Source organism: Larus michahellis, chromosome 9 (genome assembly GCF_964199755.1).
Source record: "Larus michahellis chromosome 9, bLarMic1.1, whole genome shotgun sequence".
Lineage (NCBI taxonomy): Eukaryota > Metazoa > Chordata > Aves > Charadriiformes > Laridae > Larus > Larus michahellis.
In genome coordinates, this window is record NC_133904.1 from 12,301,965 (window position 1) to 12,323,084 (window position 21,120).

Below are 21,120 nucleotides of genomic sequence, written 5' to 3' on the forward strand. Positions count from 1 at the left end.
AAAAAGTCACTATAGTTCCCAAACTTTAAAACAAACTGCAATTTAAATTGAGGACCTGTAGTGAGCTTTGCTTGCTCAACTCAGGCAGAAATATTCTTTCCTTCCTTATTTGTATTTTCTATTAGTGAGCTCAGGGAAATAGAAACAGGGTAATGCCTATTAACAAGAATCAACATCACTATTTTTAGCACTCATCGTTTTCAAATTGCATAGTCTTTCTTGAGTATTTGTGACTTGCTCTTTCTCTCCCTTTTCTTTCCTGCAATAGGCTCTGTGCAGGAGACAAATCAGTTACGGTTTCAATTGCAACAAGCTCAGTCTGCGCACATGATAAGCAGCAACATGAACAAGGCTTTGCAGGTTAATTAATTTTATTAACTATTTTACTGTTTTCATTTTAGGGGGGGCAGGCATTATAGCCAAGAGGTTGGTAGTCGAAACTCTTTTTTATTGGTTGGGGACACAAGCATGTCCCCTTTCAGTAAAGGACTGCCATATTTCATCTCCCAGTGTTGCATGTTGGACGCTTTTCTAAACACAGTGAGGCACGTGTATTGGCGCAAATCTGATATCATACATCCATCCTACCTGCTTATGGAAAAAGGACAATGTAAATTCTGTTTGCTGGTAATCTTATAACTTAATTAGGCTATAGAGATAGTTGGAGATATTATGTTCTGAAATTTACCTTTTGCCAGCAAAAGGGAATGCTAGAGAGTCGTCTGTCAAATATGAGTGGAAGTCTGCGTTTCCAGTTCAGTTCGTATATTTGACTTAAATCTATTGTCTTGGAAATTATGAATCCTAAAAAGTACTAGAGTAATAGGCTGTTTTTCCAGCTATTTACTTTTTTGTTGTCATCCATTTTACTATACAAGGACAGCAGGAAAGAGGAAGTAAGAGCAAAAGAAATAATACTTCATATATGAACAATATGAACTTCACATAAGAACAACAGGGAATACCTTCTGTTGCTCAGTATATTCTAACTGATTTTTATTTTTAACATACGCTTTGCTAGAGGTATCAAGAATAACAGTATAAATAAATAAAAGTGATGCTAGATGACTTGAGCATAGGAAGTTCCACCTAAACATGAGGAGGAGCTTCTTTACTTTGAGGGTGGCAGAGCCCTGGCACAGGCTGCCCAGAGAGGTGGTGGAGTCTCCGTCTCTGGAGACATTCCAAACCCACCTGGACGCGTTCCTGTGCAACCTGTTCTGGGTGACCCTGCTCTGGCAGGGGGGTTGGACTAGATGATCTCCAGAGGTCCCTTCAAACCCCACCGTTCTGTGATTTGGGTACATACAGCTAAATACAACTCTACTTAGAAAGAATAGCCCCATGTATTTGTTTTTTTGGAAGAGTTATCATGGGCCTGATGTGTTTTCTTGGAGTTTCTCTGCACAGGGTAATTTTTTTTCTGTCTCTTCCTTTAAGGAAGAATTAATGGAACTGAAGGAAGAAATAGCATTGTATGAATCTGCTGCCAAGCTTGGAGTATTTTTGAATGATGCAGGTGGAGAGCTGCATACAAACGCGGGTGATTCCTATGTAGATTTGGGAATTAAGAAAATGACCGTAAAGAAACCAAGGTTCTGCAGGTATTGAATGGGTTTTTTTTTTTGTTTTTGAAAGAAAAAACTAAAACTCTCATGAAATTATACAAGTGATGTGTAAAAGATGGTCTTACTAGATCAACATATATTTTTTTCAGTAGATGTTTGAAATACTGCTTGTATTGTCAGATAATCTGGGAAACGCTAAACTGGACTACTATAAATTGGATGCCTAATTGCTTTTTAATAAATCTTCAGATTTTACAGGGACTATGTTGCAGTTCCTTGTATTGTATGGATTATATGCATGGATACCTTTTGCTCAAAGATTCCACATAGTTACTTAACACTAAAGCTGTCTTTTAAAACAACCAATTGAGTTGTCTCAAAATACCTCACATCATGTGAGAAAGAATCTTTTGGGGAAACAGCTCAATGAACAAGTTTTCTGTATGTTAATTGCAAGTTGATGAAAAAGCATAGGACTTGCGTATTCATGTTCTCATTCTTCTTACTGTTACCTCTTAGACATCAGTATTTTTGGTAGCATTAGTTGCCCTTCTCTTTGCTACCACTGCCTTTCAGATTAATGGTTTTTGTCTTTTAAATACTGAACTGGTTATATCTTCCCTAATAGTGCAATACAGAACAGAGACATGGATAAAGAACTCTCTAAAGATGAGATTATTGTAGAATTAAAAGCTGAGCTGGAACGCTTATTGAACAGTAATAAAATGAAGAGAAACCAGATTACTCAATTACAAAATGATCTTAAAGATTGCCAGAGGACATTAGAGGAATACAAGCAGTTGATGAAAGCAGAAAAAGCATCAAAAGAGTCAGAGGTTTGTTCTCTTACACTTTTTCTAAAAGTAAAGATGTGCTGGACTTCAGTGAATGAAACCAACATTTAAACTTCTTATGATAAAGGACCAAAGAATTTACAGGCAACTAAGTAAATCTGGTTTTGCTCTTAAGGGAAGTGTGGTCATTTGGACGGTACCTTGTTTTGTATCTTTGGTGAAAAAGAAACAAACTGAATAGCAGAACTTGAGCAGCATATGCCTTCTGAAGTGAGTTCTGATGTGATGGCTTACTTGCTTGATAGCACTTGATGCCCGCTATGCTTTTTTCAGAACTAATTTCATTGGAAAAATTTTCTTTAGCCAAAAAGACCTTCTAATTTCTCTGAGAAAGCCGATAGCATCATTAGGTTATACAAATGGAACATTAAACAGACTGCCTTCAGAGGGCCTTTGCTATGTAATTTGATAAAATTACAAACCTTATGAAGAACGACTGAGGGAGCTGGGGTTGTTTAGCCTGGAGAAGAGGAGGCTGAGGGGAGACCTTATCACCCTCTACAACTACCTGAAAGGAGGTTGTAGAGAGATGGGGGCTGACCTCTTCTCCCTGGTGACAAGTAATAGGACGAGGGGAAACGGGTTCAAGTTATGTCAGGGGAGGTTTAGATTAGATATTAGGAAACATTTTTTCACTGAAAGGGTTATTAAACATTGGAATAGGCTGCCCAGGGAGGTGGTGGATTCACCATCCCTGGAGGTGTTTAAAAAAAAAGGGTGATGGGGCACTTAGGGACATGGTTTAGAAGTGGCTCTTGTCAGGGTAGGCTAAAGGTTGGACTTGATGACCTTAAAGGTCCCTTCCAACCTCAACAATTCTATGATTCTAAATAAGGAATCTCTTTTGATATTGCATCTCTCTTCACCCCATTATTAACTTGCCTCTATAAATTTATCAGACTTGTAACATCTGCTCTTGTAATCTATACGTTGTGACCTGGATGTGGGATAGGAATATAATATGTTTGAGGAGTGTGCTCTCTGTTGGATGATAGTAGTCATTTAGCTTGCAAACACAACGTCGAGCGTGTGCTTCTTTAAACCTTCATGATGCTGTGAGTTTCAAGAATTCTAGAATAACAGTGATACTGCTATATCTTGCACTGCAATCACTTACTCTGGGTTTTTTATTTTTTTCTAAGTAAAATTTTTATTCAAAAGCTTGAACTTTTTTTTAAAGCATCAACTTCGAAGTCATATATATCTTAAAAGATATCTTAATTTTGTTTATTTCTAGTCTGTCAAAAATCTGAATGATGCTTCGGTGGCCAGTCCTTTGGTTTCTGATAATCTTAAGGAAGAAGTTCTGAGACTCAGAAAAGCTAATGAAACTTTGCTGCAAGAAGTTGAGGTGAGACAGAGATGCTGCTTATCCCTACCAAAAAGCCCCTGTGCCTAAAACCTGCAATTAGAAATGGTTTCTTTACAACCCACCTATTACTTGATGCTTGTTTATCAGAACCATACTTCGACTATTGAAGAACTGAAGGAAAATGAGGAAAAACTGAAAAGCTTAAATCAAGATCTGTGTTGTCAGATGAGAAAGATGGTTCAGGATTTTGATCAGGATAAGCAAGAAGCCATTGTCAGGTAAGTTTAACTCTGTTTAGTTCTATTTGTGAACTTTTAGCCTGCATGTATAATCTTGTACCAGCTATCTGGCACAAGGGGAGGTCAGCATTAGAAAGCTAGTATCTTACTTAAGGAAAAGTTGAGCCCTGTTTAAAAGAGGGGAGAAAAACCTAGGTAGTTTTTTCCTTGAACTCGTAGGTGTGAAAGAACTTACCAACAACATCATGAGGATACAAAAGCACATTTTGAGAAAGACCTGATGGAGAGGTATGCTGCAGAAAAACAGCAGCTTATTCAAAGTTACGAAGAGACAATCTTGCAATTAAAGTAAGACTTACCATTTTTTCCCGCTTTTCCTGATACTTTCACTTTTCCTGTGTAGCCTTCAGTGCTAGTTACACTTTTTCTTTAAAGCAGACTTGCTGTCCTGTAATTGATAATAAATAATCTGTCCTGTGAAGGGCGAACATAGAGGAGCTGAATAGAGAGATGACTGCAGTGAAGGAATGTTACATTGGAGTCTGTGGGGAGAAGGACACCTTGGAAGCTACTTTAAGGCAGAAATTTGAGCAAGAGCAGCAGCTGAAGGAAGAGAAGGTACTAATGGAAATACCTATAAACTATATAATTTTAGAACTGTTTTTAAGATGTAATATCCATAAGCGTATTTAACTTTGTAATTGCTTGGGAAAGATCTTTGGAAGAGCTGCAGCTGTATCAGAAAGTTAATACATGTGACCTGTTGGTTCTTAAATTAACCTGCTCTTGTCTCCTGGGATTTAAAATATTGCAGAAGTAACCCTTTCCAATAGCTATTCATTTTCACCTAGTCAACTTTCATAATTTTGACTCTTGAGGACTGCTCAGTCAGTAGTGAGAAGTTGTACATTCATAAGACATTTTCCAAAAACATGAATGACAATACAAGTTTTCTTCCTATATAAAACTGATCTGAAAATACTGTGGGTTTTTTAAGTAATAATGAATTCAGACTGCTATATTGATTTAAAACTTTGCTTTTCTGAAGATATCAGTGTGAAATTACTAAAGTAGGTCAACTGTCTTGCTAAGCAAGTAAAGAAGTGCAGCTCAAAGTATGCTAGGATTAAAGATCTTTGATAAGAGAATTTATGTTAGAGCTATAGCTGATCATAACCTCTGCTATCACACCTTAAAATACCTCCTTTTGAGAGCTGAGGCTCTTGTCCAGCTGTCACCAATAAGATCAGTGTACAGGCTCTAGACAGTTAGTCATGTGTCTCGTGCATTCTCATCACTTTGTACCAGAGCAGTTTGTTGTGCCTTGGAGAATACTTTAATTTTGAATATTTTTGTTTTGGGTTTGTGATTTGTTTTATTTATTTTATTTATTTTTTTTTCCTAGCTCAAGAAACAGCTACTAGAAGAAAAAGAAGATGCTCTTAACCTTCTGAGGACTGAGCTTGAAGAGAAACACAGCAGTTCTATGACAGCAGCAAAGAGGCAGTGGTTGGAAGAAAAAGAACAGCAGATTGAAGACGAAGTTGCATTAGCCAAAGTTCACTGGGAGAAGGAAGAAAAAGAGGTGTGGAACTTAAACCAGGCAGTTTCAATTTTTTTTTTGTTCGTTTGTTTATTTTCAGAAGAAGAACTTGTATGTAGATAGACTTATGCACTGTTATTCTGCCATTTAAAGTGGCTTTTAAGGATCCGTCATTTTAGGAGCCTCTGAAGAAGTCAGTAGGTACTAAACATGCTTAAGACTTTGGGGAAAAAACCCCACAACCTAGAACTTGTAAAGTAACAAGCAGAATGGCCTGAATGTCACAGCTCATAATATGATGGAATTTTCCACCCTGATTCCTGTATGAGTGGTTACACTTTCTATTGTTTCACTCAGTTATCACACGAAAGTCTTTTATCCTGTCCCATAGAAGAAAGCTGTGATGAGGGAAAAGAAACCAACTTATTCTTTACCAAACTCTGCTCTCTGAGCATGGTTTTGCTTTTCTCCTGTTAGGGAAGATTATTGGTGTAAACAGAGTTTTGTTTGTTAAACCAATGAAATTCTAGTTATTTGGACACTGGGGAGATTTTCTTAAAAAATATTTTTTTCCTTAGAATAAAGAACAACTCTTCGCAAAAATAGAAAGAGAATGGCAAAGTAGGCTGGAAGAAATGAGAAGAACTGTAGTTGAATGTAATGATTGCAGCAGCCAAACTGACCGAGTAACAATTGTGGATGAAGCTTCAACTAAACAGTTAGAAGGGATTGTTGAAGACCAGAGGCTGCAGATCCAGAAGGCTCTGAAAGAAAGTATGGCCTCTGAAGAGGCCTTAAAAGAACTTAAAATAGAACTGGAAAATAAATACTGTAAAAATCTTGCCAGCCAGGTAACAAAGAATTATTCTGTCTGCCTGGTGTCTGTGAAACTGCCATGTGCAACTAAGTCACCTTCCACTCACTTTCTCTTAAGCTCAGTAGCTGATATTTGCTATATTAGAGAGATATAAAAAAAAATAGTTCTGAAGAATCTGTAGCATGTAGCTTGTTTTTTCTAGCTGTTAATTTTTCAGACAGTTGGACAAGTTTTGTGGGCGTTTTGAATAGAACTGAGCAAAATTGACTTAGAGTTTATACCATTTTGTTAAGAAAAATAAATTTAATACTCATCATTTTGGTATTGTTTTTGCATCACAAAATGCATCAGATGCTGCTGGTCTGATTCTTTTAATTTCTATAAATATAGGCAATCCAAATTTAAGTTTGTTCTTTCACTGCTACATGAAAATAATAATAAAAATGTATTTGGTGGTGGTGACTGAAGTAGGTTTTTTATCTGCTTATAGGTAGATGCAGCTTTAACGCAAGCTCGTGTCAGGTGGCTGCAAGAATTAACAGACCTCAAAGAGTACAAAGTAAATCTAAAGATAGAGCAAGAAAAATGGGAAAAAGAACACAAAGAGACTGCAGCACAGCAGGTAGCCTAAAATACTTGTATATGTGTATTGATATACAGTTCAGTCTTCCAAATCCCACACAGTGCTGAGGAATGAACACAGACATAGGTGGGGAATCATTAAGGACAGATGTTTCTAGTGTACTCTGCTTCTGATCTGTGGTATTTTTTTTTGCCTATGTAGGATTATGTTTTTATTAAATAACTTGAAAATCCTCTCCAATAGATTTGATAAATGACCTAGGGTTATATTTTATGTATATATAAATGTTGTAATGTATATATTTATAATGACTCTGTTATATATTCACCAGTTAGCCCTAGTTCTCTCAGCTGCTGAAGAGAAATGGAAGAAAGAATATGAGAAGACAGATAAATCTGGACCAAGAATGAAAGAACTTGAAGAAAAGGTAATTTCTCTCAAGAAGGAATTGGAGCTAAAGAAAGAAGAAATCCCTGCAACTGTCAAAGCAGAACTAGCAAAAGCCCGTGCTCAGTGGAATAAAGACAAGCAAGAAGAAATCCTGCGGATACAAGAGCAAAATGAGCGAGACTACCGATCATTCTTAGATGATCATAGAAACAGAATTAAAGAGGTACTTGCAACAGCAAAGGAGGATCTTGCAAAGCAAAAGAATGATCTCTCCATTCAGAAAGAGGCAGAAATTAAGATGTTACTTGACCAAAAGCAGCGAGAATGGGAGGCTCAGGAAACAAAGAGACTGCAGGATGAAATTAATCGGTATGAGGAGAAGACTCTGGTTGAGCTTGAGTACTTGTTGAGTGAAATCCATGAAGAACTAGTCAAGTGCACACATAGTAAGCATTCTTGGAAGGATAAGTCTTTTGACGCTCATGTTCAATTAGGCCATCAATGCGAAGACAAACTGAAGGCTTGCTTACAAAAGGCCTACAGAACCACAGTTTACACAATTCTGGAAAAGAAAGATCGAGAATGGAAAGAGGTAATATTTCTGGAAATTACAACTGACAACCAGGAAAGGGCTTTGAGAAGTCAGACTCATACCTGTGTTCTCCCAGTATAAAATATCTACGTAATCCTGAGAATCGGAGAATCCAACATTTGAGTTCATTGATAACAGCAGTCCTTTAAAACTGTAAAACAGGGCTAAATCTACCATTAGCAAGTGAAAAGGGAAAGGATAAGTCTTTAAAGACCTTCAGTCTTTAAAGAAGAGAAAGCCAGGTTAGGGGTGTGACTCTTTAATGCCAGGATTCATAACTTAAGGAGATGAATCCACCATCTTAAGTTTGGGAGCCCATTGAAGGCTCCTTGTGACCTCTTAAGTGGGTCCTGCCATTAAGGTCCATCTTAGATTTCTGCATAGCTGCTTCCTTCTTTTTGTTTTGTTTTGAGAAACGTAGCAGTCTGTAATGGTCATTGGATAGTGATCATGTTACTCTCCCCCCGCCCTTTTCTGATACAAATAAAGATGAAAACAGTAAATCCTTTTTGCAAATTATCTGTAGTAGAACTGAATAACTGACAAACTGATCTATCTCGGGAATAATAGTCTTGCTTAAATTTATTGTGGCTCTAGGAAATCCTTTTCAATATGCCTGCCCAAATGAGGAAAGACTTCCTACCCTCTTCTAGAGGAGTTTGGGGCTAAGGAGAACTCTGTCCAAAAGCTTCTGTTTCTGTTGTTTTGGCAGATTCCTCTTTTTGCAATATTTATGCTTGTAGTAAGTTTTTGATTACGGGGAGCATCCCACTGGAAATACCATTGCCACCCAGCCTTTAGCAGCTGGGGAATTAGCAAAGAATAAGACACAGAAAGAAACTGTCTTGTTTGTCAAGAAAAGACGGCAACAGGGAGAAATGAGTATGAAGTGATTTCTCAGGACAACGTTGCCCAGTTGTTTTTTTAGTGGTAATATGTTTCTGTTCAGGAAGTGGTCTGTTTACTTTCCATGAGTTATTTTCACAATGGTAAAGGGAATTGGAAGGTTTTTTCCTATGCCTGATGCATCTTCTATAGTAGATATGACTGTCTCTTGGTAAACTGTTTTTAATATACCTTTGAACTTCAAAATGTTGATTGGCTTTAACCACCTTATCCAGTGAAGTCCTAGTAATTTCTTAGTAATGTCTTATGCTACCATAATAACAATAAACAAAGGAGCTACTTTTTTCTAAATGACTCCTCTGTCCCTCTACTACCCATATTTGTGCAGAAATTCTAAATGGGTCCGATCCCTTTTTCTGCTGGATGTGCCTTTTAAAAAACAAGTTAGCATCACGTATTCAAAGACACCGTGTAGTTCTGCAATGTTAAGGGCTACTGACATTTCTGAAATAAAACTCAAGATTGTCAGGTACTGCTGTTGCAGTGAATTATGCTAAGTGAAACGTCTATATGCTGGAATACGCATTTTCCTCCCGATTTGAGCTGCAATCTACAGTTCTGTTGCAGGTTTAAAGCACCTGTGTTACAATTACTAAAGCAACTTGGTGGCCAGGGTTCCTTGTTTTTACGCATAACATACTACTTACCTACTTTAGGACAGTGTGGAACACTTCTTTTTGCGATGCATTGGGTTTTCAGGAAGTGTTTTTCAATTGCAGAAATATGAAGAGCTACTGACTAATGTAAATAAAGAAGCATACTCTTGCCTGCAACATGATGAAGGAGGAAATTGGGACATGGCAAGACCTCCTGCGTACAACGCTGGACACCAAACAGAAGCACAAAGGAGGCTAAAAAGACAGCCACCCTTGCAGGAAACTGGAACAGACAAAGGTATTGGGTTTGTTTTTAATATGGCAAATTGTGTATCATCAAATTAAGCTTGTTAGTAGCAGCTTATAGTAGTCGATATCTTACTGATGACTCTAGTGCAAAAAAGTTAGTGAATTAGTGAATATTTGGGTGACAGGGGAAGATGCAGTTCTTCTGACTGTAAGGTTGTTTAATGTTGCATTTTCTTGTACTATGTTAAAGTCACAAACCATGTAATGAACGGTACTGGTCTTCAGCTTACTGATTTAATGCTAGGCTTTGAGGTTTAATTTTATTAAATGCTAGTGGCTTTCTGCTTTTTAAAGCCATTCTTCAGGAGTAAAGAAATAGCTGCTATATCTGCTGGAGGTGTAAATACTCTTGGGGGGTTGTGGACATGAACACTAATACCTGTGGTGTTTAACAGCTCATGAGCAAGCCAGTGTTGATCATGATGAGCAGGGCATGGTCTAAACTATGTCTTGTAAATGGGTAATACTAAATCAAAGCTTTGAAGATCGAATTATACTACTTGTTCTTGACATTAGACAAGACAAGGAATTCCGCGTTCATGTAAAATATATTGTGTCAGGAATTATACTTCACTTGGCATGGTAGGTTTTTTTCTGATTCTTTTGGTCAAGAATGTAGTTGAAAAAATGTGACTCCCTGGGTGATGTTTCCCTCCTGCCCCCTGTATATACTTTAGCACTGTAGCTCTTCCCAGAGTTGTCACATGTACAGTGGCAAAGCTAGAGACAGTGGAGCTGGGGGAAAAACTTCATGGGAGGCACAGAAGACTCTGGGGCTTTCTGTTTAGTTTGAGTTCTTATGCAACTGAAAAACATAAAGCAAGAAAACCCAAGAGAGTCTTTGGCTTTATGCCTATAGTGTGGCTTAAATTCCTTCAACACCAAAATAACAAACCATCTATAAAACACAAAACAATACAAGCAGCGCATCTCTTCTGTCTCTAGAGCTCCCTGTCCTGGCCATAGGGAGCAGCAGTTGCCCTGCTGGAAGTAGCCCAGTCTTTGAATTTCTTAACTAGGCTCAGCCGCATGTGAGGCTTCCCAGCTGGGAAAAGTTCCTTCAGCTGACTCCAAAAGACCCTGCTTGGCTGTTGGTTTGGTTTGGGTTTCTTTTCCTTAAAAAAACAAAACAAAAAAAGACCAAACCACCTACAAGTCTCCTATCACTGACTGATGTCCCAAATCATCGCTGATGTGAGTGCATTGGGGCTGTGAGGGCTCAACATCTTGATAGATGCTGCTGCACCTTCTGTAATGGGGTTCCAGCCTCTTGTGATTATTTTAATAAGACTGATTTGTTATATGCTTTACAGTAGGAGAAAGACTAAGTAGAGCACTGGAAATAGTGAAGTTGGGCTTGATTCTTTTTTTTGGTCCTGTGATTGATATAACTTTTAGCAATTACTGTTGCAGGTCAGAAATGTACAGAAAGGAACCTTGGGTTCCAGGAAGCTTTTTGCTGTGAACAGTGCTGCCAGGAGCTTGATAAAAGAGAGACTGTGTGCCAGGACTTAAAAAAAGAGCTGGAGATAGCCTGCAAACATCTTCAGCTTGCTGTGAAGGAACATGAAGCTAAGTCAGAGCAAATCCAAGGTTAGGATTGTTAGTCACCTGAAGACAACTTTGAATCACTCTGCTTTGCTGTCTGCATGAGTCTTTCATCCGTTGCATCATATAGTTTTCAGTGGATGGAATGGGTGTGTGCATACTTGAAAAACCAAGGAAACAACACCCCCACCTTCTTGACTTTAAACACTACTTATTGCTTTAGTACTCTTTTCATGTGTATCAGGAAAAGAATAGAGGAAAACTGAACACATGGCAGATGTTCTTTGAATATGTGTACATGTGGGTCCTCTTGCCCATGAAGGTTACACAGATAATGCATGCCTGTGCACTGACACACGTATGCTTATAAACGTATATGAGTCAAGGAGGTTTTTAGCTGTCATCTTTGGGGCTGTACAGCTACTGTGCATGTACTCATCTCCCCCATAGTGGGAGTATAAAGAGCAGAGTGCCTCCAAATGTTAATTGGTTCCTCTTGGCAGCAGTAGTAGTAAGCCATCGACCACAGTTTTCTTGTACCTTCCTGCAGTTAACAATAGCTTGAAGCTGTAATTTTGTTTATTTAATTTTTTTTTTTTAAACCCTGAAGTAGGTTTTAAGTAGGTTTTATTTACCATCTTTGCCTTTTAAATCAAGATGTTTTTTCCTTTGGCACTTTGAAATGAGAAATACAGGACAGATGACTGAGAAAAGGTCTCTAGTTCTTAAATCTCTCTTTCCTATGTGACGATTGTCCATATCAATGACGGATATAAAATATCCACTCTGTTTTTGGAACAGTCACTGAAAGGAAGGCTTTTACCTGCATTATGGAAATAAGGCTTTTCTGAAGCTATTTGTGATGGAAAAAGATGGTGCAACATAACTTGCTTGAGATTCCTCTATTGTAGGAGACTGCTTCTGATTAATTAGTGGTGTTATCCAGTCCTCTTGTTTTATACGCAGCCCACTGGCTGTGGGATGGTGTTGCTTTGTTGTGATTACCTTCTCTTTGCTGTCCAGCATCTTATTTTTGACATTCTCAATATCTATATCACCTTCTATGGACAGGCTGATAGTGCCTGGTGGTAAAAACTCCCTGAGGCTTGGCCATCGGTTTAGTCACTTGCAGAGTTATCTATCTGACTTGATATCGATACCTGCATTTATTGTGGGTGCTGTTGCATCATGTACATCCGTCATTCTTTCAGGATAATAGACTTCATTCTTTATTGCTTTATTTAACTTGGTAGAAGTCTCTGGGCTATTGAGCATGCAAAGTCTTCCGCATATCAAACCCCTTTGCCATACCTGTAACTGCTCCTGTTGGGTCTCCCTTTATGGGCCTTGCATGTAGGCTTTTCCCTCAGAGGAAGTCTTATTGATTCTTCTGTCTCTGATAGCAACAAGAATTCCTTTAGTCTAGGCTTATTTCTGAGAGGGTTTGTAGGAGGAATGCCTGCTCTGCTTTGTTACTGTGCTCAAGAACTTTTTCTTTCCTACTTGGGCATAATGTACCATATGGAGCACACTTCCCACTTAGTTGGTATCTGAGGAACTCTGTCCCCTCAGTCAGCTGTATTGAAGTCAGCAGAGGCCTTTGTTTTAAGGAGCAGAACAAAGAGAATTATGTTTTCTCTGAAGGAAAACATGTTGCTGATTGAATACAAGGATCGTTCTCCCTGCAGTGTTTTAATCAGTTGAAGCTGTACACAGTAGTGTTCAGGGCATATTTTTTTTTAGGCTCTCCTTAGAGCATGGCAGGAATTGGACTTCCTGAAGGTCCTGCTTCAGGAGAGGTCTCGAACTGCATCCTGAGGGTCAGTAACTCTGTAGAACTGTTTGAGCATGCCTCAGTGAAAGGTCACTGTGACCACTGTAAGCAGGTTTGGCAAATGGTCAGCTTGGAGAGAACAGATGTGAAGTAGTAGGTTGTACTGAGTGACTAAATAGGCTTGCTTGCCAAAGGCTGTGGTTTGTGTGAGGTGGGTTTTTTCCCCTTTTTTCTTTTCTTTTAGTGAAAAGTCTTGGTTGCGTGCTCTAATAACTTTTGTGCTCAATGAGGAGGAGCAAAATGCTGTATGTTTATAAAGAGAAAGGTTTTTGCTAGCCTGTAGATGTGTGAACAAGGGCAGGTGGGTAAGCTGCACAGATTTGCCTATTACTTCTGTGCTCTTTTGTCGATAACTATATAGCATGCAAACTTCCCTGGGGACTGATGGAAAGACTGAAAAATAATGGGAGGTCTGTTAATGAAAACAGAGGCTACTGCTTGTCACCAAGGTCATCACGGATACAATTCTCAACCGCTCAAATTGAGTTTCAGACCACAAATCAGGATCTCTGAAGGCCATGAAATGCTTTTGTCTGTTCCACGATGAGTGCTTGTTTTTTGCTTTTCTGTACATCATCCCAGAGAAGGAAGAAAGCCGAACTTGTCTGTGCCTTTTCCAGGGCTCAGGTCCTCGTACCCATGAAAGCCTTAATTCTTCCAAAAGGAAGACTTGTCTTTAAGACATGCCTTCTGTTGTGTGGTGACAGTCTTTGTTTTCATTAGGCCGTGGTTCATGTGAGAAATTCTGTGGCTAGATGCAGTGGAAGTATCTCCAGCATTTAGTGTAGGTGTTCAATTCATGTTGGTTTTCCCCCTTAAGATAAGAAAGCTAGTGATCAACTCTTGATTTTTTTTTTTATGGGTCTATCAAAGTTTATACATCAATTCTTCAGGTTATGGTAAATACCTGTACCTTTTTTCTAAAACAATAATTTGCTTCGATTAGATAGCTAATAAATAGGTTTTAAGGTTCTTTAATGTTCAGAAGATGACCCACAGGTGGGTCATGTATGCCATGATAACAGTCTTCAGTATCAGCTTGAAGACCTATGCTTTAGGCTTTTTCAGCTCCTCTGTCTTCTCAGTCTCTGTAGTGGCTCACTCTGTTATATTTCCATGCTGCTTAGTAGCATTGAGCAGAGATCAGCATGAAAGTCCAGCCTTTCTCCGTAATACTGGCTTTTGGTTATTAAAAAAAAAAAAGGGGGGGGGGGGAAAAACCCCAAACAAACACAACAAGAAAAACCAAGTTTTATCCTTTAGCTCCTCACTCCAAAGAAGCCACAATTGCTAACCTACAAACTAATGACTCTTTTCCAATGTTTGTCAAAAGAACCCTCATTATTTCCGCCCCCCCCCCGTCCTTTCTCTACACGTACACTTGATATATCTGAAGTTTTGCCTCCAGCATAGTGTTAGCAATGACACACGAAGGCTTTAAGCTTATGCAATTACTGTATGAGAATACTTTTCTATTCGGGCTTTATTGAAGTGTATTGGGATTGTTTCCTATGCACTTGTTACTATAATGGCTGTACATTTACTGATGATACTTTGTGACATAGAGCTCTTATACCAGAGACAGCAGTTTATGTAATAACTTGTGTTGAACTCAACTTGAATTTTGAAAGTGCAGTGAATGGCGGTTCATTGCTTTTTTTTTTTTATAGAAAACAAGAAGGTTCTAGAAGCTCTCATTGCAGAAAACTCTGAGATGAAGACTAAACTGAAAGACCTGGGAACACCACCAAGGTATTTAAAAAATATCTAAACAATCCCATTATTTTTGTAAGATATAAGCTGCTTTTCTTGTGCAGTGTGACTTATGTGCATTTCAGGTCACTGTCAAAGGGAGGCGTCTCAAAACCTTGTACATCCTGTGACTCTCTGAAAGGACTGGAAGAAATGCGTGCTCAGTACATTAAAGCTGTGAGCAAGATTAAGTGTAAGTTCTAAAGTCTTAGCTAAAAAGTTAGGAGAGCAAAATAATTTGTCACTTCGTCCTCCTTCAGCCAACTTGCACAGGAATCTGACAGCCAAATTGCATGAGAAGTACATTTTTTTCCTTCTTACTAGAGTGAATATGAGAAATGGAATCGTCACCATAATCTTAGACAAGATTAATTGTGATGGGTGAAGCCTTGTTATGCCATCACTGCTTTGCTGCATTGTATTACATTTTCTAAAGTTGTAAAGTGTTCTTTGAGAACTGATCTTTTTTCTCCAGCAAACAATCTACCTACCCTGCAATTTGTCCTGATGGAGAATCTGCTTTTCTCTTCTGCTGTGTCCTGCCTTCTGGCTTAATCAACAACCTTCTGACTGAGGAAGGAGGGTTAAGTGTTGTGCCATGTCTTATATGGGTGCAGCAGGTCCCCAAATGCCAGCTGCACTGCCATCAAGTTCCTTGACCTGCATTTTACCAGCCAACGTTCCTCCCAAATCCCTGTGCCTTGTGTTTTCCACTGCCGCTGAAGATGCAGAATTGGACAACTGAATTCCTGTCTGATGCTTCATATTGACCTCCTCTGGTCTTCAGTGGCATTTATCCAGCAGGCAACACTCGGCACAAGGATTTGGGTGGAATGTTAGCAGGTAAACCCAGGCCCTTGATGACTTGTGCTAGGTCTGCTAGATGATCCCAGTTTGTGGTGCTGTTTTTTTTTTTTCCCCCTCTGGGGAAAAACTGGTACTAATGAAGTGTGTTTGTAGGTGATATGCTTTGTTATATCCGTGAAAGTAAGGAGCGAGCCGCTGAAATGATTAAAGCAGAGGTTTTAAGAGAGCGCCAAGAGACAGCACGGAAAATGCGCAAATACTATTTGACATGCCTTCAACAACTTCTTACTGATAATGGGAAACACGAAGGGTAAGTTCAAGTATGTTTGGAAATTATTCTTGCTTTTGAAAGAGATGTGTAGATGTTAGTGTGATGTTTGCCCACCTTGGAGGAAATGGCATCTGACCTAAAGTCCTGCCAGTCTGCTCAGATTGTCCTGGAGTCACTGCTGAGCAGTCTGCCATACTAACTTTTCAGTATTCTTTGACTCTTGCTAGCATTACCTTAAAGTAAAATGCAGAACTCCAAAGAAATTACCCTTAAACTTTAATTATTTTTTCTTTCACATTCTGCAATTCTTGGCAGAGCTGAAAAGAAAATAATGAATGCTGCCAGTAAGCTTGCTACAATGGCTAAAGGACTTGAAACGCCTCTTCGACACATTCCAGAAAGCAAATCTACCCGCTCAGGTATGTTAGACTCTATAGTTGTTATCTTCTTGATCATATTGATTTAATGAATGTAGGAATGAAAATGCAGCTGGGAAGTGAGCACTTTATTTATAAGCTTGCTAATGGAAATGTAAATGTAAGCTGCTTATTTTGACAATGCCTGCAATTCTTTATTTAAAAAATGAACGCGCAAGAGAACCTAATTTTACTTCCAGCATTAACATTTCCTTCAATTAATCTATTTCCTTCCTTCCTCTCCTAGCTCTGCTATTAAATTCTGATCTACCACCTGGAGCTGAGTACTCAAAAAGAGATCGTATGCTTCAGGCTAGGTCAAACCATATGGAAAGCAAATCATGCGGCAAAAGCATTACCGAAAAAGCCAATGGTAAAACTGTTCAGAAACGTGTACCACATGACTTGAGACAGCAGTTTGATGCAGTGCAGACTGAAACTCAACATACACTTCATGAAACAGTGACTTCAAATATTCAGGACGGGAATAATTCTAAAAATCTGGATGGTGCTTCAAGAGATGCTCTGCTGGAGTTTTATCCAAATGAAGATGGAAGAAGAGAAAAATATGGCCCCATTGTAAATGTAGACAAAGGACTCCTGTGTGCTGCTAGTAATATAGCACATCAGAATGCTCCTCCATCTGCTTTTCAAGTAACACTAGAAAATACGCGTGCGCCCAATTTTACAAATGGCCATGCCATCTCTGGGCCAACTCATGATATACTTAAGAGCAAGAATGAAAGAACGGTCTTGAAAGAGGATAAATATATCCAGTCATGTGGAAAATGGAAAACTCGATCTAAAAGAACTCAGGAACTTAATTGTCAAGAAACTCCAGAAAGGGATGAAGGAAGCTGCAGTGAATGGAGTTCTGTGAGTGGAAGCCTGCATCTGGATCGTAGTGATATGCGCCTCTCGTATCCTGAACAAAAAGCCAGTACGAATGTCCAAGCACAGACTGCATGCTGTGAGGAGTTTCCTCAAATCAGGTCATTTTCCCCTGCAGATGAAAATGTTCCTTCTTGGAGAGACCTTCCTAATGGCAATGGCAAGATTCTCAGCACAAAAAGCAGCACTAAAGTTTACAGTAGAGGCCACCTGATAACAAACGCAGAGCGTACTTCATTCCTCAACTCTGACAAATCAAATTCTGCTGTTGCACAACTCAAGGTATCGCCAGATTCAAATGTAGGAAAATGCTGCAACAAATGCTTGGAAAAAAATGGTGTGGAATCCCCAGTTTCTTCCGCAAGATAGTGGCTTTGACAGCCCACTTTCTAACTCGAATCAATACCAGCGATTCCGTGTTTGAAGGAAAAAAAGATGACTTGATTTTTAAATAAAAGTGTGAGGGTTGGGGCAAACCTGTCCTGCTGTGTCTATTTCATGATCAATGTTACACAATTTGTGTGTTACATGAAGCAACTCCATAAAGTTACTTGAAATATTAATGCAGACTTTTGTTTACCTTTGTAAGAACACTTTCATAATTGTTTATAGTGTACTATATACGGATTTATTAAATAGTATCTATTTTTATATGAAGTTTAGCTTGCAGTGCAATGTTTATCTAAAACAAAGCTACTGTAATGTGTGGTAATCTTTTTAAATGGTTATGAAAATTCCTTCAGAGCTCAATGAGAGATGTTTTATGATTTGTTTGAAGTAAGTATTTTAATTGACTTTTCCATTTTGAAGAACCCTATTTTAAGCCTCTGTGTGCATCCCCATAATAAAAGCAAAAATACTTGCATTTTTTTCATTAAGTTGTTGTAACAAATTAGATTTCAAGTATTCTTCCCTTTGGTACAGCAAAAAATAGTTCATACTGGGCAGAAGAAAGGTGTAAATTAGAATAACCATGGTGTTCCTTAAATAGTGTCAGTTATCAATGTAAATTGAAGATATAGTTATGTTCCTCCTGGTGCTTAGAAAGCTTCTACTTTAAAGACATGCTCATGTTTTGAAGCAATTATGAAATATATCTCTTTTTTTCTAGATGTTTTGCTCTCCTTGGGATGGCATTTAATTTCTAGTGATCCTGTGAGGAAAAGAGGCGGTTTGCTGCTTGCGGTGTGATTAAATCATACTCGTTGCAATTAATAGTATTGCTATGGGCCAGCAATTCACATCAACAGAAGATGTAAACAAAAAGGTTTTGCTTGCTGTTATTCTGTGATAGTAGAAGAAAAAAGACTGAATATTCTCTCAAAGACGATGTGTATGCCTTTCATATGTAACAACGTTTAACTGCTATAAGGATACTCATTTTGTGAAACAGCACAGTATAGTCTGAGAATCTTTTCAGTTTTAAGAGGAAAATAGTACAAGATTCAACAGAAATCTTCTGAAGAAAAATGTGTTTAACTTCCTTTGCAAAACCGTCGTGCCTGTTTATATTTCAGGCCAACTGGCAAGGCAGAATGCATTACAGCTCTTGGTACGCAGGACTGGTTTGTGACTCGAGACTCTCGGGCAATCGAAGAGAGACTTCTGAATTTCTTGGTGGCCTTTAATGTTGCCCATAAATCCAGCCCCGCTTCCTCTTCAGTGAAGGTGGGGTTTGTCATCGTCAGTGGGAGCAAACTGAGGCCACGAGAGACCGCTTGTGCCTAAACAAACATGGGCAGCGGTTAAGTTCAAGGGCCAAATTCCGAGCTCTTAGCTGAGGAAATAGCTGTGGCCTTGTCTGCAGGGGAAAGTTTTTACTAGTTGTCCTTTAAGCCCCACGTGGAGGCTTTTTTTTCAATGATGAGTGGCTTTTTTTGGTTAGCTTAAATGTTTTCCCAAGTTGCACAAGGTAAAAAAGCACATTTATTCCCCTGTGAGAGGTACTTTTACAAGTGCTTAAAAAAATATTAATCGGATTAATTAATTCCTTGGGCTTGTCCAGAAACCTTCCCCAGATGAAGAAAGCCGCCATCTGCAAAGGTAAATATGGAGCTGTCCTGTAGGATATCCCTGACGGCTCAGAGCAGCTGAGGACCCATCCTCTCACTGGTGTGCACCAAACACACTTTTCCAAGTAATTCTTCATCCAAGGTGGGTTTGAGGGCTTCTCTGTAGTTGCTCCTCAAAATGCCATGCTCGGTGCCAATGTGCAAACCACTTTTAAAATTCTCCTAAAATGTAACTTTTCACAGTACATTTTATTTCACTTCTGTTGCCTTGTTCAATATTTATAGGCATAACTCTTACTGTCATTTCTCTGTAGCTTTTAAAAACTTTCCTGTGTTTAAAAGCTCAGTGGTTTCAGTGCAGAATGAAGTACTTAATGATCCTAGTCCTGTTAAAGCTTTGAGCAGCTGATGATTTTTATGTATTTAATTTAGAAGCTGGGGTCCCACACTGCTGAGAAGGGATCTTCTGTATTTCTGACTGCTCTGGAGAAAGCCGAGGATCCAGCAGATCCCAGCTACAGTGAGGAAACCAGGGGAGCTTTCTTCAGCAGAGTCTGTAGCCTGATGTGAGAAAAAGTTGTCTTGCGGGCGTCCTTCCTCTCTTAAGGGCAAAAGAGGGAGGGTGGAAAAAATCTTTCCAATCCCGTCTAGTAAAAGGGAGAATATTTAAATCCAGACACTAGGTGCCCAGCTGGATTTGGTGGTTGTTTCAGTCGTATTGTATCACATCACAGTACTGGGCAACTTCGCTGACCAAAACTGCAATGCATTTGAGAAGGTGGATGTAGGCAGAGATTCAGTTAAATCCTTGTTTGCCTAATGTTTGTTGTGTGTCTTGTTGCACTGACAACTCCAGAGAGCTCCCGAGCTGACAAGGGGATTTTAAGTTTTCCTTAATGAGAATCAACTGCAGAGGCCTGGAGGGAAGATCCATCCAAACAGCAGCAATCATTCCCTGGTGAGTAAAGTTTGAGGAACAAGGAGATATTTAGCCCAAGAATTAACAACTAGTCAAAAGCATTCCTCAGCCCTCCTTCCAACGTCAGTAGGAAAGAATGAAGCAATAACAGGCTAGCATAGGGGGTGGCAGCTCCCGAAACTGGACAGCCGACACCAGTCGGAAAGGGGGTTGTAGTGTTGCAATACGTGTGGTTGGACTTGTATTGTTGAGCCAAGATTGTAACAGACCCGCTACAAGAATGTCTTAAAATAAGTTTGCCATGTATTTCCACCCACTGTGCTACACTGCTGAAAGAACTTACCTGTTTGATTCAAGAATTCATTACCTGCTGTTATGTCTTTCTGATTCAGAGGATTCCTTGTTTTAATACTGCATTTATGCTATAGGAGCCAGATCTAATTTTATTCTAGTGATGTTGCAGTTCGGCACTATTTAGCTTAAACTTTGTTTAACCACACCCCGCCCCCAAAGTAGCAGAATGCAGTAGTATTCTTTGCTTTATTTTTGTTCTTTATATTTTCTTTAGCTGATTTTTCTTGCAGGTATAGTACGTCTGCTTAGAACATTCCTGCTTAGAACAGCCTCTTTGTAAAAATCCATCACTCTAATTCACACTAAAATACCGATATGATAGAAGCTATTTCCAAGATGACTCTTTCATACTATGTTTATTTAAAATTTACATTTTATGTACATCTTGAACATCTTTTATATAGTTAATTGTGCATAAGATGCTTGTATGTGATGTACAGGAATGCACAGGATTTGTCTGTAACTCATGCATATTTTGAGTAATTAATACATTAATTATTTATCTCAGATTCTAGTGTTTTAGCTTGTCTCTTCAGTGGCTTCTTTCAGCTGCAATGAGCAACACCTGTAGCTATTAATGAAAAAAAAATTAAGGATAGGTCTTGCA

General features: G+C 38.8%; 1 protein-coding gene across 3 annotated transcripts in view; it reads left to right on the forward strand.

Moving 5' to 3' along the window:
* CEP152 (centrosomal protein 152) overlaps positions 1 to 18,104 on the forward strand; it is a 29,025-nt gene extending 10,921 nt beyond the window's left edge. Inside the window, exons 11-28 of one of the 3 annotated variants that reach the window (XM_074601442.1) lie at positions 269 to 360; positions 1,441 to 1,604; positions 2,197 to 2,404; positions 3,660 to 3,773; positions 3,882 to 4,012; positions 4,193 to 4,321; positions 4,456 to 4,591; positions 5,379 to 5,558; positions 6,095 to 6,367; positions 6,824 to 6,955; positions 7,248 to 7,898; positions 9,524 to 9,698; positions 11,123 to 11,302; positions 14,762 to 14,843; positions 14,930 to 15,036; positions 15,804 to 15,960; positions 16,237 to 16,340; positions 16,585 to 18,098. In XM_074601442.1, coding sequence (XP_074457543.1) covers positions 269 to 360; positions 1,441 to 1,604; positions 2,197 to 2,404; positions 3,660 to 3,773; positions 3,882 to 4,012; positions 4,193 to 4,321; positions 4,456 to 4,591; positions 5,379 to 5,558; positions 6,095 to 6,367; positions 6,824 to 6,955; positions 7,248 to 7,898; positions 9,524 to 9,698; positions 11,123 to 11,302; positions 14,762 to 14,843; positions 14,930 to 15,036; positions 15,804 to 15,960; positions 16,237 to 16,340; positions 16,585 to 17,597 — 4,028 coding nt within the window. In that variant the 3' untranslated portion in view covers positions 17,598 to 18,098. Of the gene's footprint in view, positions 1 to 268; positions 361 to 1,440; positions 1,605 to 2,196; positions 2,405 to 3,659; positions 3,774 to 3,881; positions 4,013 to 4,192; positions 4,322 to 4,455; positions 4,592 to 5,378; positions 5,559 to 6,094; positions 6,368 to 6,823; positions 6,956 to 7,247; positions 7,899 to 9,523; positions 9,699 to 11,122; positions 11,303 to 14,761; positions 14,844 to 14,929; positions 15,037 to 15,803; positions 15,961 to 16,236; positions 16,341 to 16,584 lie in introns of all 3 variants that reach the window. The other 2 variants (XM_074601443.1, XM_074601444.1) reach the window with 2 other exon arrangements.
* Positions 18,105 to 21,120: the final 3,016 nt, after the last annotated feature.